Here is a 19896-nt window from a genome sequence, read left to right on the forward strand (position 1 = left end):
GTGAGTACAAAGCCATTGACGGTCACATTATTATTGTGTCATCAATATCTGTGAAAAATACTCTACTGAAAGTCTCTATACATTTCCCTGTTACCGTTATTGGGCTGTGCAAAAATGTATTCTCCTGGTATTAGACTACGTTGTTGAAATAGATGAGGCATTACTATAATTCATAGAAGCTCAAATCTGTATAGTTTCATTACAATATCCTGGTAATTCCCAAATGTTCAACCATGTGTCATGAAAGCAAGACTCAACTATCCAAGGAAACGGCTTTAGGCATGGATGGAAGATGGCTTGACATGGGGGGTTATGTGCAGTAGCCCTGATAACCACATGCAGCCAGCAGAGGAGGTCAGGGGCAGGGGAGAGGCTCCAAGCAATCAAATCTATGAACACACTCCCCTGTCAGATGGTGACATACAGGTCGGAGATTGAAGTTGAATTGGAAAGAAATTGATGTTGATGAATGTCAGAACTCATCTTAGCATGAAGCTACTATCTCATCCTGTCAAGTCACATCTCTCTGCCAATGTGTTTGAGGTTGATGGATGACATCATCATGATACCGAACTGTACGTATATTATTCACGTCAGGAGGGGAACAGAGAATCTTTGACCTCCATTTCTTTTGCCAATCTCTGCCCAGAGAAAACACTCAGGAAACACACAAATAAATCACACTCGTGTGAAGTGAGGGGCGCCTCACTTATTTATATTGTACCACATGTATATGGAATACATTCTGAGCAGAACATGTAGTTTTAGTCAGTGTGGCAGGCCAACAGTCTGTGAATGATGATACTGTATGTGACAGGGAGTTTTCAACATGATATTCTGGAAGGGGATGTAGTAGATTGTACATCATTTTCAGAGACTGACATTAGTTACAGTACTCCCACAATCAATCTACCAAAAGTAGAGAATTTGTTCTGTTCTAAAAAAAAAAGAGAGAGATATCAACTGCAGCATTTGTCTAGTCGTACAAAATGATTGACAGAAGTAGTACTATGATGGCAGTTTTATGAAAAGGAGAATTTATGTTAAAGCTGCACGATGTCACTTTCCTGTTCTACTCCCAATTTGAACCCGAGTCTCCTGAGCAAGTGCTGAAGTTTTAACCACTGAGCCTGCCTGGAAACAGGATCATGTCAAATATTGTGTCAAACCAGACGCAGAAAAATGTATATTTTAACAACATCTGTCTACCATACAGATTGGACAGAATCACATGTTATTCACTTAAAGGAGAATTCCATGCTAGAAGGCTTTCTTACCTTTATTTGTAGTTGTTACGTCCCCACCAAAGAGGTCCAGGTGTTATTTTGTGCAAAAGCGCATTATTGGCTATTTCCCCTATCATAAGCCCTCGATGAATTTAATTAAATTGCATTGAATTGAATGGGGCATTGGGGTGTTGTGCTAATTCGCTTATTTCCATCGCTCAAAAATCATTTGTTTTGTATATATCCTCGCTTCATAATGTAAATAGTATCCCAAGCGGCACACTTTACTATACTTATTTCGATGGAAATAAGCGAATTAGCACAAAAACCCAACCCCCATTGAGGGCTTATATCAGGGGAAATAGCCAATAATGCACTTTTGCACAAAATAACACCTGGACCTCTTTGGTGGGGACGTAACAACTATGAATAAAGGTAAGAAAGCCTTCTAGCATGGAATTCTCCTTTAAAAAGGTGATTACATATTACAGCTTTAATTCCCTGCAAATAACACAGACTGACTGGGTTTTTATTGAATTATTTATTTTCAAAATGGATATACCATACTGTATATAGAACTCATATTCCAGTATGCAGAACAATGCATCAGAAACATCTGAGCCGCATAATCAAAATGTATTCCCACTGCAGAGATTCAAAAACAAATAACGAAATGAAAATCAAGCTCATTTCAGCTCAAGGCTAGAAGTCGCAAGGTCGTCTCATCAATATGCATGGATACATGAGATATTATAATGCCATTATCTCCCTATCACCTGCTGAAGTGATGGAGCATAAGAAAATGAATTGCCACTTTGTTTTTAACCAATTGTGTCTTGTTGTACAGTGTGTTGTTTCTGTAACCATGGTGACTCTATAGCAGGGGAGAGAAACGGCCCGGGCGATCATACAAGACAAATCTCTACAGCTGTAGCTACTGCAAAAACACCTTGGCAAAGCACGTTGGGCAAAACAGCATGGTGCTGCTTGTGCACCTTTGGAAAGGGATTTTATTTTTTATTTTTGCTACCTGGGCCAAGTCAATGTGACATTGACGAGAAGTGAAGTGTGACTTTACACTTTAAGGTGATGTGGACGTTATGGACAAATGGAAAGAAGTTCTCCAAATCTGAGGCCATGGTTCTCAGCAGGAAACCGGTGGATTGTGCAGTCCGGGTAAGGAATGAGGCATTACCCCAGGTGAAGGAGTTCAAGTATCTCGGGGTCTTGTTCACGAGTGAGGGGAGGACGGAGAAGGAGATCAGCTGGAGAATCGGAGCGGCAGGGGCGGTATTGTAGTCGTACCGCACTGTTGTGATGAAAAGAGAGTTGAGCCAGAAGGCAAAGCTCTCTGTTTACCGAGCAATCTTCGTTCCTACTCTCACCTATGGTCATGAAGTGTGGGTCATGACCGAAAGAATAAGGTCGCGAATACAAGCGGCCGAAATTAGTTTTCTTCGACGGGTGGCTGGCATCTCCCTTAGAGATAGGGTGAGAAGTTCAGTCACACGAGAGAGACTCGGAGTAGAACCGCTGCTCCTTCGCCTGGAAAGGAGTCAGCTGAGGTGGTTCGGGTATCTGGCTAGGATGCCTCTCGGGCGCCTCCCTAGGGAGGTCCTTGATGCACGTCCCACTGGGAGGAGACCCCGGAGCAGACCAAGGCGCAGTTGGAGGAAACACATCGACTCACTGGCCTTGGAACGTCTCGGAATCCCCCAGGAGGAAGTCACTAATGTTGCTCTGGAGAGGGAAGTCTGGAGCACTCTGGTGGAGCTGTTGCCCCCGCGACCCGACTACGGATAAGCGGTTGAAGATGGATGGATGGATGGATGGATGGAAAGAAGTTAGGAAAATACTTAGAAGGAAACAACTACCAGGCATGACACAATTTTCTTGAGTGACACAATTTTGTATTAATTGAATGTTGAACTATTCCACAATTTGCTATAGGGCGCGTTCGGAAATACCGTACCGGAGTGCACTCGCATATTAGTTTGCATTGCACAGTGCACTCAGTGCGCTATATCCGAACGCGTCTATAGAGTCACCAGCTCAGTGCCCTTGCGGTTAGAGTGTCCGCACTGAGACTGGGAGGTTGGGTTCGATCCCCGGCTGGGTCATACCAAAGACTCGGTATCAAGGGTTGGATCTCCAGGGGCTGCACAAGTTTGTACATCAAGCTGCCTCACGCTACAGAAACAGGAGATAGGCGTCATGTCCTGGGGGTAAGTATGTAAGTAAAGTTTATTTATAGAGCACCTTCCACAGACAATTACAGTCACAAAGTGCTTTAACAACAATACAATTAAAACAAGTCAAGAACTAAATCACCAATAAAGTAAGACAAAATAGAGTTAAAAATAAAGCAATCAACATTTAACATTTAACCAGGCCGGCTATGGAAAAGCCTGTTTAAAAAGGTGAGTTTTCAAAAGTCCTTTAAAAATGTCCACAGAATCCACAGTTCTTATTTGGAGGGGGAGCCTCCATGATAGCCTACATGATGTACTAGCCTACATGATGCCACACGCTACAGAAACAGGAGATAGGCTCCTGCCCTATGGGGTTCATGGCTTTATATGGCTATACATTGCGCCACCCCTTACCCCTTATCCCGAAACTTATTTGCCATTTTTTACTATTTTGAAAAACCTTTTAAAATAGTTCAAATAGCCTATCGACAAGCTCACAACGTGTCGATGTGTAGATCGCAACATGAATAGAGCAGCATGGGCATAACATGCAAGTTGACAAATATTCAATTCAAGCTATTTTCTCCAAAGAAAACAGAGACATCTTATGTAGGATTCAGTAGGGGTAGTTTGTGGTTATTGTGTGTGGCCTTTCTCAGCCAATGATACAACACTTGAATGTACTAGTGTGAGAGAGAATTGTATGTCTCTAGTACACGCACACTACGCACATGCACACACACACACACACACACACACACACACACACACACACACACACACACACACACACACACACATTTACAGGGGTCCCTATAGCCAAAAACATTGGCTGATATACATCAATGCTACCATGATCAAATTCACAAAATGTCGGTGGAATAGAGCAACACGGCAAATATTTGTATCTTTATTTTTCTATCGTGTCTGGTGAGAATGCACTTTATGGGCATCTGAAAAATGCAATGCGCGGTGCAAGAGAGGAATGAACACCATGGGTGCACCGCGCCATAGGAAAACAATGGATTTGCTGGTGACACCATTCTAGCGATGCATCTCAGAGTAATTGCCTGCTCAGGGAGAAAGGGAGCTAACAACAATTGTGATCTTTCCCTGGTGATGGTCTTCGTCTTGTTTCATATCTCACCTTCACAGATTAAACAAAAAGCCTGTACTCTCCCTCCCAGGTGTGGGAGCCTGTACTCTCCCTCCCAGGTGTGGGAGCCTGTACTCTCCCTCCCAGGTGTGGGGGCCAGGATGCCTGTACTCTCCCTCCCAGGTGTGGGAGCCTGTACTCTCCCTCCCAGGTGTGGGAGCCTGTACTCTCCCTCCCAGGTGTGGGAGCCTGTACTCTCCCTCCCAGGTGTGGGGGCCAGGATGCCTGTACTCTCCCTCCCAGGTGTGGGAGCCTGTACTCTCCCTCCCAGGTGTGGGAGCCTGTACTCTCCCTCCCAGGTGTGGGAGCCTGTACTCTCCCTCCCAGGTGTGGGGGCCAGGATGCCTGTACTCTCCCTCCCAGGTGTGGGGGCCAGGATGCCTGTACTCTCCCTCCCAGGTGTGGGGGCCAGGATGCCTGTACTCTCCCTCCCAGGTGTGGGGGCCAGGATTTGGTACAAGGTGCCCGAGTAAGAGTAAAATGGTCACTGTTGGAATATAGTCAATAGAATATGACACAGACATCTCCTCTTTTTTGCATATCTTCTCAGGCTTTTTCTCAGTTGTTTCATCTCCCTTCATGTGCCAGATTAGTGATCAGGTATATGTTTGTGATAAGAATATTAATTGTGATACCAACAGTTGATCAGTGCCAAAACACAACAGTAAAAACACACAGATAAAAGGAATGCTCTGATTATGTGGAGTACAATACCACTTTTACCACTAGCATTAAAATGTTTCCCTTTGGCAGGAACTATTGCCCTTTGTCCCTCACAATTCTCCTCACCCCTTTGTGCTCCATCTTCTGTCTGCTATTCATTGTCCTGAATGTGTATTGATATTGTTAATTGATTTGAAAATATAGTCACTTATTTGATTAAATTCACCAGCTCATTTTGTAAATATATATTGTTAACACAATATATTGTACTGCTGTACACATTATCAGAAAGAAATTTGCTATTTTGTGTTATCGCCATTGACCCATCAAACTTAGCCAGGTAGGTTCAACAGGTGTATTACAATTATGTAACTGCAATACACTATACAGTGCATAGAAAATCTATAGGCAAAAGTGAAATATGGCTGATTGGATAAAAGGGCTAGTGCTTCTTTCCAATAAAAGTATACATTTTGCCAGTATTCTCATAAATAAATAGTTTTAGGGAAACATGCAAACAAGGAATCCAGTCTCACATGCTTTCCAAGCTTGACATGAGGCAGTATAACTTCCTGGGAGACTAATTAATTATTGTACTGAATATGACTAATATACAATGGAGCATTAAAAACGTTGACTGGTGTGTATATAATGCTGTTTATACAATGACAACGACCACCCTAAAGTCTCCCAAACACATTTCAAAATATCAATGTAACATTTCTCGACTGACTACATTTCTCAGTATATAAAAAATAAAATAAAAATAAATCCAAAGCGGGCATAGAGAGAACATCTCCACTGAGCATTGTATAATTATTTCCTCTGAATAGACCTTTTGGCATTCTATTTTTCCCTAAGAAAAAAAGATCTGGCATGTGAAAACACAGAACCGTAGCCAAGTTTTAATTCAGCCACAGCATGATGGGGCTGACAGTTATGTGTGCTGAATGTATTTTTCTTTTCCTCAATTCCCTTGTGAGGAGCTGTTTGGGGTGAGCTCGGTGTAAGGTGGAAATGTACAGCCCAGGCTGCACTTTGCAGATACACGTATACATGCTTGTGCTTTCATGCCCAAAGCCTTCAAAATGGCCCGTCAACCCACTATCTGCAGGGACTGGCTGCTGCATTATAGGAGGAGATTAAAGCTTTTTATGAAGCCGTTTCAGAGCCAAAGATGTCTCCAATTGCAATCTGTGTGTTGTTTTACAAAACAAACAAGAGGATATTGCTCCCATCATATCCTTGTAGATGGGAACTGTGGCGGATGGGATATTAAAGGTAAAGGTAATTGGACTACAATGTAGGGAATGGCTATAACCTAGTCCTAGTGCTTGTGCACAACAGCTGGAATAAACTAAATAAATAAAATAAATACAAAATGATTTCCTGTCTTCAATACACCATGGGTGTGTGACAAAACAGGTTGAAATGACAAATAACATTTTCTGCAATGAAATAAGTGGTCAAGTGGAAAAAATTGTCATTGTTGTTATGAAACATACAGTACCTTACCTCTTATTTGACTTCTTAACACATACCACAATGGACATCTTTCTTGAGACATTGACAATGTCACATTGACAATGCCTCCCCCTTCCAATTCCTGTCTACTCTATGCCACTGATTGGCCAAAATATCTCTAGCATCTAATTGGACACACATCTAATATGAGACATTTATGCCAGCCTCTATCACACAATATGACATTCATGTTCATTTGCCCATATTATCAATTATATAACTTCAAAAAGAGTTGCACAAAAGAAGCCAAACTTAACTCCCAGTCTGTGACAATTAGACTATTATCCGTTTGGCCCTGTGTGTGATAAATTGCCTGTTGAAGCAGCCTATTTGTTATAGCCTTATCTTTCAGCTGATGTTAAGTAGACTGAATTATCCATTATCAGACAACATTGGAACAGAATGTAAATCAAACACAGATTAAGGACCAGAGAAAAAGTTTGCATCTAGTCTACCACCAGGACACCCTGCCTGCAGTGTTTGAGCATAATGATAAATTGCTGCAATCAACAAGTCCACAACATCAATCACTGAAACGGTTTACTCTGAAATGACAATGTTCCTGCAGCAGGATGACATAACCTGTTAGCCTTACAGAGTACTTCAATATTTTTTGTATACATTTTGATACAAAATATATGAATATACAATTTAAAAAGTTGTTAAATCTCTGTTTTGTATTGCTTGTGTTGTGGCTGTAAGGATGTAATCATTACTCACAATTCATTCACTGATGACTCATTCTGCAATACTGTGCTCTTTACAGATTATTGCCAACAGTAATGTGAAAGTAGGTTACAGTTTGGTAGAATTGTATTCATGTGCTGAAAAGGACAAATCTAGCAAGGTAAAAGATTACCCTGCCATTGCCCAGCCACTATGACTGGAATTCAAAACCCTGTTTATTCCTGCGTTATGTGTGGTTGCTGTCCATGGTTCTGTTCTGTGTCCCTAGCAATGGGCTATGCTGCCATCCAGTGGCGGGTTGAATGATTAGCGACAGGACAGCAAAAAAACTGCCGGCCGGAACGTTTGTTTGTTTCCAGCCGGCGTGCATTGGCAGTCACACCACTGATGATAGCGATGCAGCATCTTTTAATTTTATAGACTGTTGTACTCGGATTTTTGTAAGTATCATTATGCTTTTTGTGCGCAATATATAACATTTATATTTGACCGTAAGTGGTGTAATTGCAGAAAACGTGTACACAGTTAATATTCATCAATTGATTTCGTTTTTAGTTTAGCTGACTCAGTTCGGCTGTAGGCTATATGTGTGTCATGTTAGTTCAGATAGCTTGTTTGTTAGCCAGCTAACAATTCGAATCTATAGTTTATGAGCGATATAGTTAGCTGGACTAACATATCCAACAGTTAGGTTTAACTTGCTGTATGGAGCAGATGGATTCAGAGGCGGAATGTAAGGCCCCCCAACGTATACATGCTGCCAACGCTTGAAAACCATAGCTCGCGCGTTACTCCCTGAATATTACATTTACCTGCGTTATTTCTGTCTCTCTGCAGCAGTATATATTCAGCAAATGGGCTGACAGTGACTTGCCACAGATATGTCGCTGAAGGACATTCCCCGAGACGCGCTGATGCGCCCGCTATCTCGGAATGAAGTGGTGGGCATGTTGGTGAGGCTCACCGTCTTTGGTGCTGCCACCTACTACAGCATCAAATGGGTGGTGGATGCTATGGACCCTACCTCCAAGCAGAAAAGCCAGGCCAAGAAAAAGGTATGCAGATCATGTATCATGTAGGACCGGAAACAATGAAGTCCCCAGGACTTTTTTCCCCTTCTTTTTTTAGCCTTATGTCTGACTGTACCACCTGCTGTTTACATTTCTGACAAAGTATTCAATCAATGAACAAGTAAGACATGTAAACGCGGGAAGCGAACGAAGCTGTTGTGGCAGTCTGACACACGCACACCTGTATAGTTCCAATTTCAGTTGCACTCTGGTGGCGGGCGGGTGGTGTTACAGTGTGACAGACATACACACAGACAGACAGACAATTTTGGCCAGCTTCTATTAAGTTCTATAGTTAGTGCTCACTTCGTTCGCAATCAAAAGACTGGTAAGTACCTTTAAGGAAGTGTTGTGTGGCCACTGGCCATGGTCAGTGAAACTGATTTGAAATCCATGAGAAGGCCTGGGCCGACCTAGCGGTCCGGGCACCTAGGCTGGTAACCCGATGACCTTTGCTGCGTGTCACCCATCTCTCTCTCCCCCATTTCCTGTCTTACTCTAGTCTAAACTATCAAATAAGGTCAGAAACCCCCCCCCCCCCCCCCCCCATACTTGATGGTGCACACTGACATTACCGTGTTTTCATTTTTTTCATGTCATAATGAAAGCAGGGAATCATAGCTTCAAATTGACATATTGGTTGTTCAGTTTGACCCACCAGTTTTGGAGATATGGCTTATACAGTAATGTCTTGCAGAGAAACAGTTGAGAAATCTACGGTCTCTCCCTCATTAACAAATTTGGGATCTATGAATATTCATATGCAAATATCACAGGCCTTGCACGCTACCAACCAAAGTGGTTTCAGCAAGTGTCTAATTTGCATATTGGACCATGATTGTTTCCCAGGAATTGTTATACACTAACAGTATTACACATCTGGCTCAGATTTTGAGGAAGTACAGTGAAGCTCCTGACCTCCAGTGACAGAATGTGAAAGGGTGCTTTGGTGACAAGTGCAGAACATATAACAATGTGTTTAATTAAAATCATGCATTCAAGAGCAGTTAACTGTAGAAAAGTGGAGTGGAAGTGACCTTTAACTGGGAATATAATAGTGTTCTTGTCTAGTGTTGCTGCTCCCCTTAACAACTTTGCGTAAACAATGCCAGGAAAATATTATTGAAGGCGAGGTTGTGTGTGTGTGTGTGTGTGTGTGTGTGTGTGTGTGTGTGTGTGTGTGTGTGTGTGTGTGTGTGTGTGTGTGTGTGTGTGTGTGTGTGTGTGTGTGTGTGTGTGTGTGTGTGTGTGTGTGTGTGTGTGTGTGTGTGTGTGTGTGTGTGTGTGTGTGTGTGTGTGGACTACCTTTTACGCAGAGCCTCGGTTTCGATGGGCGCTGATGAGACGCTTGTCTTACAGCGCCGGCTACTAGTACTAGTAGGGCGGTGTTATATAACCTCACAAAAACTATGCCTAACCCTAACCTCAAAAACTATGACTAACCCTAACCTCAGTAAAACTATGCCTAAAACTAACCCTAACCCTAAGAAACCAGAAACCTAACCTGTAAAACAAGCGCCCCCTCAGCGACCATCGACTCCCAGGCTCTGAGAAAAAGTGTGCACAATGCTAGCTTAGCTTGTTCATGTATTTGTGTGCCTTTGATCTCCCCAGGCAGAGCTGCTGATGAAGCGGATTGGTGTTGAAGGTGTTAAACTTACAGAGTATGAGCTGAACATTGCATCTCAACTAGTTGATCCGCGAAGTATGAAGGTACCGTAAAAAAGATTACTGTCTTACTGTCAGTAACATGTAGTGGTGGTTAATACAGTACTCTCCGGACACACATTGCTAGCTTGCTAGAATTCTTCTTCCAAATGCTTCTTTCCTGGGCCTCTTCTTCGCAGTCTCCCATTCAGTGTTAATGTTGATCTGGATCCAAAGAACACATTTGGAAACGTGTACACATCTCTTACAGGTCTCCTGGAGAGACATCGCTGGCCTGGATGAGGTAATCCATGAGCTGCAGGACACGGTTATCCTACCGTTCCAAAAGAGACACCTATTGGCTGGATCCAAACTATTTCAGCCCCCTAAAGGTACCACTGTATGCATGGCATCTAGAGACAAAATGGGGGTTATAGATGTGGACATGTAATGCTATAAGGTCACTAGCTGGAATGCTTAGAATAGCAGAACATGTCATTGTCTCTTCTCAGCTTTGGCCATATACTGTACTTGACACGTATTGGACATGTACACACGTCATTGGTCATACTGTACATGTGAAAAGTTGATATTTGTGATTGTGACATGCAGATACAAAGATGATGGCCCAAGTTGTCCATAGAGGTGCAATATTGTGAGTTTATCATCATGAAATGCAACCAGATAGGATTATATTCCTCATGAATAGGGTAGGGAGGTCTATGAAGGGAAACTTTATAGACTAAGAGGCATTAGAGGTAATGTTAAGATAAACGGTAATGTTAAACATAATGTTGTTTTCTTTTTCTTCCCAGGTGTCTTACTGTTTGGCCCGCCGGGGTGTGGGAAGACTATGATTGCCAAGGCAACAGCAAAAGCCTCTGGTTGCCAGTTCATCAATCTGCAGCCCTCCACATTGACAGACAAGTGGTATGGCGAATCTCAGAAGCTCACCGCTGCCGTTTTCTCATTGGCTGCCAAAATCCAGCCCTGCATAATCTTTGTTGATGAAATTGGTGAGTTTCTAGCCACCACACTACCAAACCTGGATCTGTGACACAAAGTATTAGGGCTTATGTTTGATCTGCTAGAATTTGACATATCAATTTGTTGCAAATTTATTCTAAAAATCGAAAACGTGCTTCTTTTTGTTTAAAATATATTTTTGGGGCTTTTTGCCTTTATTGATAGATGTATAGTAGGTAGACAGGAAATGGGGAGAGAGATGGGGGAGAAGACACACAGTAAAGTTCGTCGGGATCGGGACTCAAACCCACGTCACCAGGGCCGGCTCCAGGATGAAATTACTAAGGGGGCAGTCGATATTTTAGAGGGGGCAAGTGTTGTTATTTTTGAGTGGTGTAAACCACTCCTACAACTGGCTTTTGTGTGCAGAAAAAAATGAGCATGGTTGCTATGTTCAAAATAATTTCTGACGTAATTAAATCACACCCGGGTGAACTGGATGACCGTAGCAACCATGGTCATTTTCTCTGCACAGAAAAAGCCAGTTGTGAAATCACATCCGGGTGTGATTTCATTACGTCAGATCAGAGCTGATCAGGCTACATAATACCTTACCTTATTTCATTACGTCAGACATTACGTCAGACCACAGCTGATCATGCTATATAAAACCTTACACCACTCAGTTCACACGGGTGTGATTTTTTATTTTATACAGCTATTGCGTAAAATCTGGAGTTGCGTTCTCCTCTTCAATGCAAGAACGAATGTTACCTTGAATTGCAGGTGTAGACAGTAGTACCAGTTGAATAGCCTACTAATGAAATAGTGTGCCGAGCACACTTCATTGGTATTCATTGGCAGGTCTATTGTTGGGTTAATTGCCTCAAAACTATGGCTTACAGCCATCCATTATCACCTCAAGAAAGACATCGATAGTTGAGGGCTAATATTATACTGGTCTAATTTGTTTAATGTTTTAATTTCAGGCAAATTGAGACGGTGATTTGAGCCCATGCATCAAATTTTAACATGTTATTTATGTATATTTGTATACATGTATATTTTAAGGGGGGCAATGGTGTGGCCTACATCAAACACTGCAGCAGATTCTCAAATATAGGTGCTCTGTCTTTGAGTCTGCCTTGGGAGCTGTGTCAAGTGTCACTACCCCCCGACTTTATCTAGTTTTTGTTTCTTTCTTTATTTGTTTCTTGGGGTTATGATGCAGAATGAAAACACTCTTGTAAACAAAGCAACGCAGTACAGTACATTGAATTAACTATTGAGTTCTTGCTGTTAGATTCATTCCTGAGGAACCGCTCCAGTATGGACCATGAGGCCACAGCCATGATGAAAGCCCAGTTTATGAGCCTGTGGGATGGACTTGATACTGCTGCCGTCAGCCAGGTAATAGAACCCCTGTTATCACATCCACTCTAGCCCAGGTGCTGGACAAACAATACAGTAATACAGGAAGGAAAATTAAATTAAATGATTAATGACAAAACAAATTCAAGGTACCTGAGGCACATGCAAAAACACACAACATTCAAAATGACAAACTAGTAAGAGATAAGAGATAAAGCCATCATCACCAGTGGGACCATTATTATATGATGCCCATGGTCAGGTCCTCGATAGCTCCAGCATTCACAAGTTTCACCAGAAACTGCTTTTTTTTAATGATTGGGACTTTCTGTCACTGCTGACATTTTGAGGTTTTCGTAGTAGTGCAAAGCGGCATCGGAGTCGCTCATGTTGTAGCCCAAACCAGCCACAGCCACTGGGAGAGTGGTAGTGGTAGAGTATATCTGTGGTCAGGGCAGGAAAACATCTTTGTACACCAGGCACAGTGGCTTCTTGAAATGGACCCTTGAATGAAGACTTAATTCCGAGCAACCTAAAAAAATGTACTAACATTTAGCTGGTGGCTAGTGTAAACCTTTTCCCCCATGGTATGATCTTTGTTCTGGCAGGTGATGGTGATGGGCGCTACAAACCGACCCCAGGATGTAGACCCAGCCATTTTACGCAGGATGCCCACAACGTTCCATGTTGGCTTGCCGGTAAAACATTCACAATATGATTGCAATTCATTATGAATTTGTTAGGTCAACAGTGAACACCTTTCAATCACAATGACCTGTAAGGAAGTTTCAAAGACTTTTCGCCTACTGTCTCCTTTCCATAGAGCATGAGACAAAGACAGGAGATTCTGAAGCTGATTTTGGCAGGAGAAAATGTATGTCTTCTCTCAGTTAGTTTAATCATTACATTTACATTTCATCTGACAAGAGAACATGATATCATGAGGAAAACCGTATAGTGATATAACCTTTTTTCCCCATTTAAATCACTTTGTTAATCTTTTTGTCCTTTTTGTTTTCCAGCTGAGCAACGCCATCAACCTGAAGGAGATTGCGGAGAAGACGGACGGCTACTCAGGCAGTGACCTCAGAGAGCTTTGCAGAGATGCTGCCATGTACCGCGTTCGTGACTATGTACGCAAGGAACAGATGAGACAGATAGCTCAACAGTTTCAGGATGACGATGATGAGGAAAAGTATGAATTCATAATAACTCCTACCCATCAGCCAGTGGCATTAAATATCAGCATGTACTTTTTTGGAAGAGAAATCTATCTCCCCATCTCTTGCAGTTGTTGGAAATCTCAGCGCTAATGGCTTTTTTGGTCATTTTATTTTGAAGTCTGAAATGAAAGCCTGTTTCTGAATCAATCAGAGCGGCCTATCCCTTTCGGGCTATGGGACGTTTGAATCTCTCAATCATTGCACCTGTGTGTGTAGCAGACACTACTGTTTGTTTACAAGTGACAGAGACAGCCAGCCAAGCATGTTTACCACTACGTGGTTCTAACCTATAATGTATTCAGATACTTATTTTAGCGTGCTGATTTAGTTTAAAATAACTAATACATTGTCTGGATGTCATGTTGAAAGAGATTAAAAACAGAGTAGTTCTGTAATCAAAATCAGCTGTGTTTGGAGGAACATGCAGCTATGCGAATCAAACAGGTGAATGAAATTACGATTCATTTATATTAATTTATAAGCACTCGTTTTGGGTCGTGCTGCTGCCTCCATTATGTGGAAATTCGAAACGGGTGGTACCAAACCCCAACACTTAGAAAAAGAATCACCTGCACAGAATTTCTTGACAGAAAGTAGCTCATAACGGTGGATTTTTATTAAACAAATGCTTTGCAGTTTGAAAGAGGTTACAAGCAGATCGGAAATGCAATTTGGATCAATGGGATGTCAATGGGGGGGTATTGCAACTCTAGATTCACCCTATTATTAAAAAAAAAATCTAGTGTTGTAAATTGCAGATAATAGGTATGTATCTAGGTTCTAGGTTCTTTATTATTTGTCTCCTGAGGAAGAAATTTGTCTTAGACAAAGGGCCCGCATGCAAGCGTAGCCCTTATGCCCATGTCGCCGCAGAGCAGCGCCAAATACATCTTTCTTGCAACATCAAAGAAAAAGAAAGCATCAGACAAAGAAGAGGTGGGGGATAGGGGGGGATGCATAGAGGGGGGGGTGGGGGGGTGGGGGGGGGGTAAGAAGACATCACATTTCTGTGCATGCATGTTTCTGGGGGTGGGTGGTGGGGGCTTGATCCTGGGCATAAAAAAGCTCTACTCCCACCTGTGTCAACCTGTGTCCGGGCCAGGGCACGCACCTTACATTCATTGTAGACAACAAATCTGTGTTAAAATCCTAGAGATAACTAGTGTCAGACCTTTTTACTACTTGGTCTTTATTGTATAACTGATTTTGGAGCCAATACTTCACTTTTCAGTGACGCATGAGTATAACCTTTGAGCTCTTGTGCCCTCCCGCAACCCCATCTCTTCCCTCAGACCCCTGGATGAGGATCGCCTACGACCGGTTACCCAACTGGATCTGCTCTTTGGCCTCGACAAGATGAGGGAGTCCAAACAGGCCACTGTTGTCATGGGGACAAACGCGTCAGAGGTTCCGCTGGACTGAGCAGAATCAAAACTGCTAGAGTAACCAGGTACAGTTATTATATGCACCGAACAGGTGCTGCTGGACTTCCCTTCGAGAAACAAAACCAATAATCACTTTAAACACCAAGTACAGTATAATGTTTGGGATGTTGTCGTGGTGACAAGCACCTGATATGACATGATACCTTAACATTGTGAAGGGTTTTCTTTCTCAACGACTTTTAATTTGAGAAGGCGCACTTTTGAAGAAAACAAAAATACAGCAAACCACCACACATCAGAGAGGGACATAACTTCCTTTAAGAAGAAACAGATGGGTATGCGCCTACGTGGTTACCAGAGGTTTTCCCACCAGGAACTGCCATGAACTCCTGGGCAATATTTGAATCACATACCCACAGCCTTATTTAGTTTCGAAGGAGAAAATACATCTGTGCAGCGAACATGGCGGCCATGTTCAGCATGTTGAGTTCCTGCTGCTGGGGAATTCAGTCATTCACTGCAGAAGCCTATTTTGCCTGCACTTATTGGAAAGCTTATTTTCTTATCAGTTAACAGCCCAAAGTGTTATCAGAGATCACCCTCTCATCCGTGTTATCACTGCTTTCACACAGGGCAAATAAATGCTGGCTATGTGATAAATCATATACATGTATATACAGTATATAGTTGAGATTCTGCTGTAAAAGGGAGGCAACACATTGAGGAAAAAGCAGCAGTATATAGCAATCTACCGTTCCTAAGAATAATCGTAATGCTACTATGTGTTTTGACTTCCAATATGTACACATTTCAGTGCTTAAATATATATCGTGTTTGCAAAAAGAAAAGGAGAAAAAGCTCTAGAAGAGCAAACGCAACTTGGGTAAAAGCCCCTGGGTCACTTGATATCCTTGGAGCACATCAAGATGGATATAAATGAGGGATGCTGCTATAGGTATTTAAAGAGATTGTTTTCTTTGGACTTAAGAACAATGATTTCTGAATGACGTCTTCCTAACAGTTCCAATTACCGGTATGTTCATGAGCGGAGGAGGAAATCTACTGTATACACACACACGCACACAATTTGTTTTTTATTGGACATGGCCCTTGTCTCTAAAATGATTATTTTCATAGTAAGTCAGCTGTTTTATTTTTATTTTTTTATTTTTTTCATTTCCTGTTGAAAGTAATGTTAATCATTTATGTTTAACTGCTACATTAAACGCACAATTTTCCACACCCAGAGCAACACTGCTGGATATGGATGTGTTATTATATACCAATTGAATGTTATCTGTAGATGTTGGCCCTGCAGGTCCAAATGTTCCTTCGGTATATTGGCATTTGGATCTCAATTCAAAGGTTCAGATGTTTCATTATTATTTCTGGTTTGTGAGGATACTCAATCTGTACTAGCGCAAGCCATTTTCGGGAAGATATTGAAACGATCTGTGTGTGTGCATGTAATATGTGTGTTTGAAAATTACAGAATACAGTACGCAGGCTTGAGACATGGATCTGAGCACTGAGCAGAAAAATGAAACCAGGCTCTCTTAACTTTGGAAGCTTGGATGTGAGCATAACTTTAATTTTCAGAATACTGTATCATGGAGTGGTTGATAGATAAATACATGAAAATAAAAGGTTTGTTTGTAAATGCTGAATGTTCCCTAAATGCCATTCTATAGTCTATAAATGACTAATAGTAAAGCTCCCATCTTTCCCCCTTGTACAAAGCTGAAGTGACTGAAATGTTAAATTTTCTTATAAATCCAAACAACTTGTGATTTATATTTTAAGGCAGATTGGAAAACTAAAGCCTAATTTATTTATTTATAGTTAGCTCACAACAGAGGTTTTTAAGCAATTGCGATGCGACTCCCCGAAATTCTCAAATGTTAACGTTGATATTTTTTATAATTGTGTTGTCCTATGGAGAGCAATTTTAATCAGAACAAATGCCATTTAAAAAAATAATAATTTTATTATATACTATTTTCTCATAACAAAACATTTAGAAGAAACTACTTATAACCACCGCTCTTCTGAGAAGCGATATAAAAAATGTCTGAATGTAAATGCAAAATGTGGTTTTAAAATTGCAACTAAATGGTCAACACTTTTAAATTGAATATACCGTAATAGATGTTGCCAGATAATATTTTGAAAAGCCATTTAATGCGGTTTTGTAACACCATTGAGTGGATTTGTACTTGATCATACCAGCATTGTCACACTCACAACAGATTTTAATCATTTACCTTGGTGTCTTTCATAAAGGACTTTGTATATATTGTAAAGTAAGATTATTGTGCCATTACCCTTATACGGAATCCCTTATCAAGTTGACTATGCCTCCATGACGGAATCTGTCACTTCTTCTTCCAGGCATACACTAACACTACAGTATCCAACTGAAAATGGTTGGTATCGGTTAGCTTCCACACATTTTAGTCATGTTGGTGTCTCTAGAATACTGTCAAATCACCAGTTTGCCAGGAAGAGATTGATGACAAATGCATTCTCTTCTGCATTCTGTACAGTGTACACAAATCATCTAATTATTTGTCATAATATGGCCAACTTCCGTAATATGGCAGATAATGGTCACAGAAGGGACATTTCACGCTTTGATACACAACCACATGCCCACACAGATGGATCAACCCACAGCCACTCTAGTTGTAGTAATGAACACGAGTCACCACCGTGAGGTGCTGGTGCGCCACTGCCCAGTATTAGAGGTATCTGCGTCAGCTTCAGTTGTAGATTACATGATGTGCATACTGTAGGAACGGCTTTGGTATACTGTAAAAAGTGTGAATATTAGATATTGGAAACACCTGCATAATATGATTGATGTTTCTGTCAGCAAGTTCAACTCGTATCCCTGAAGAGTTATTGTAAACTGAGATTAAGGCATAGAGATAAGATGAACTGTTCCTGCATAGAAATTGGGTCTTTACAGAACAAATACATATTTAAGATTAATGAATGGGTCAAATAGCCCATGAAAGCATCTTAAATTACACTGATCCTGTGCATCAGTTATTTTTGGATGGACACCATCCAGCTGACAAGATATGTATTTAATTGTCTATTTGCTGTCATGTAAATTGTGTGTTGAATATGTAAAATGTATTTATTTGCCTTTCAACAGAAATAAAAAGCTAAATAGAGCTTTTTCTTCTTCTGGCATCATTGCACCACAAGCCCACTTAGACAAATTATTTTAAGGATAGAATCTGTCAGATCAGGAGGGACGGGATCTGTCACATCCTGTCCTTCAGTTACGTCACACCCCTCTTCACACTCACTCTAGTATGGCATGTTTGTTAAGAAAAATATTCTACCCTTCTTGGCACCTTGCTTGTTGTCGATTCTAAGAATATTGTCTCGGCACATAATTGACCCTATGTAAGAGAGCGAGGTTAATGGCAATGAAATAACACATGCAATGTACTGAAATCTAGAGATTGGTGCATAGTGTTTATTAAGGGACCAAGAAGTCACTTTTGTGTTTATTTTTCTTCTTCTTCTTCCGCCAAACATAGCTGTTCTGGCTGAACCGTGCAGTCGGTTTTCGCAAAACGCGGTAATCTGGTAGAGGGCCATGCCAAACGGTGACTATGCGAAGCCCATGACGATTGGCCAAATGGTGGCGATATAGCGCTCAATTGAAAATGCTAACTTTGAACGTGCATATCTCATGAACCGTTTGACCGTTGGCAATGCAACTTTGATACACATGTGTCTCCTCATGCCGAACAACTTTCGTGTTCTGACTTTTGACCTCTGACCTTTAGATCACCCGCCATTAAAATGTATCTCCTCCCAGGATATTTGATCAAAATGCACGAAAACTTCTACACGTGAACTTTGGACGTATACGGACAAGAAATTGTAGTACATTTCTTTTAAGTGAAAAAATGAAGTTTTTATGAGCCAATGAAAATTGCTGGTTTGTGAAAATTCTTCTTTTGTCCCTAATACATACATGTAGCGTCATATGCTTTTGCAACTGTACAGTATGGTAGAGGGTCATGCCAAATAGCACTGAAAGCAGTCTTACTCCAATAGGTCAAAGGGGGGCGCTATGGCAATTTTTTGAAAATGAAACCTTTGAACAGGCATAACTCATGCCTTGTTTGTCCAAAAGTCATGGCACTTGTTTCCACTTGTTCCTTGACTCATGGGGAACATATGTGTCACTTTGATCAGTAAGCTCCGCCCTCAGATCTTCTGCCACTTTGAGCAGTTTAAAAAACGTTTATACCTGATTTTCTGTTTTTTTGTTTTTAAGCAATTTGCATGAAATGTTCATTGTCTGTGTAGCGCAGTCAGTAAAGCTCTTGCCTTCGGACCACAAGGTTGTGTGTTCAAATCCGGGTACTGTCAACTCAGCTCGTCAGTCGTATTTGTGCATATTGTTCTTATTGCGTATTGTCTTCTTTCTTGGTCCCGCCTTTTCACTGCTTGCAGCTATATTTTTATTATTTTGCATCGATGGGGAGCTTGCCCAGTACACATTCCGGTATGCATGGGCTGCTGCCAAACAACTCATCTGGATTAATTGTGGTGGGGTTAACTGTATTGCTCCATAACAGAATAATATAAGGAATACAACTTTAGTGGCATTACCTGTGTTTAAATGTGACCTATTTTCAGGGGGGGTTTCCGGTACAACACATCACCCTGGACTATAGCTCTATTCTTGGGTCTGATAGATCTTTGTTGTGCATGTGGGCACATTATTTTATTGTAGCAGCAACAGCAGTTCGAA

At 41.4% G+C, this 19896-nt stretch overlaps 1 protein-coding gene and 1 long non-coding RNA gene across 2 annotated transcripts; one reads left to right on the forward strand and one right to left on the reverse strand.

Annotated features, from left to right (window-relative positions):
- The first annotated feature begins 7755 nt into the window (after nucleotides 1-7755).
- On the forward strand, nucleotides 7756-16364 carry atad1a (ATPase family AAA domain containing 1a). The gene is made up of 10 exons (XM_079515826.1): nucleotides 7756-7888; nucleotides 8286-8503; nucleotides 10133-10231; nucleotides 10437-10557; nucleotides 10981-11181; nucleotides 12435-12541; nucleotides 13111-13200; nucleotides 13326-13376; nucleotides 13525-13697; nucleotides 15018-16364. Exons 2-10 carry the CDS (start codon nucleotides 8330-8332, stop codon nucleotides 15145-15147), a joined length of 1146 nt encoding a protein of 381 aa, XP_079371952.1. The 5' UTR covers nucleotides 7756-7888; nucleotides 8286-8329; the 3' UTR covers nucleotides 15148-16364.
- On the reverse strand, nucleotides 15487-18287 carry LOC306933566. Its single transcript, XR_013791245.1, has 2 exons — nucleotides 17529-18287; nucleotides 15487-17482 (listed from the first exon to the last, which is right to left on the reverse strand). It is a non-coding gene; the product is annotated as an uncharacterized lncRNA (long non-coding RNA).
- Between the last annotated feature and the right edge of the window lie 1609 nt (nucleotides 18288-19896).

Source organism: Electrona antarctica (genome assembly GCF_951216825.1).
Source record: "Electrona antarctica genome assembly, chromosome: 12".
NCBI lineage: Eukaryota > Metazoa > Chordata > Actinopteri > Myctophiformes > Myctophidae > Electrona > Electrona antarctica.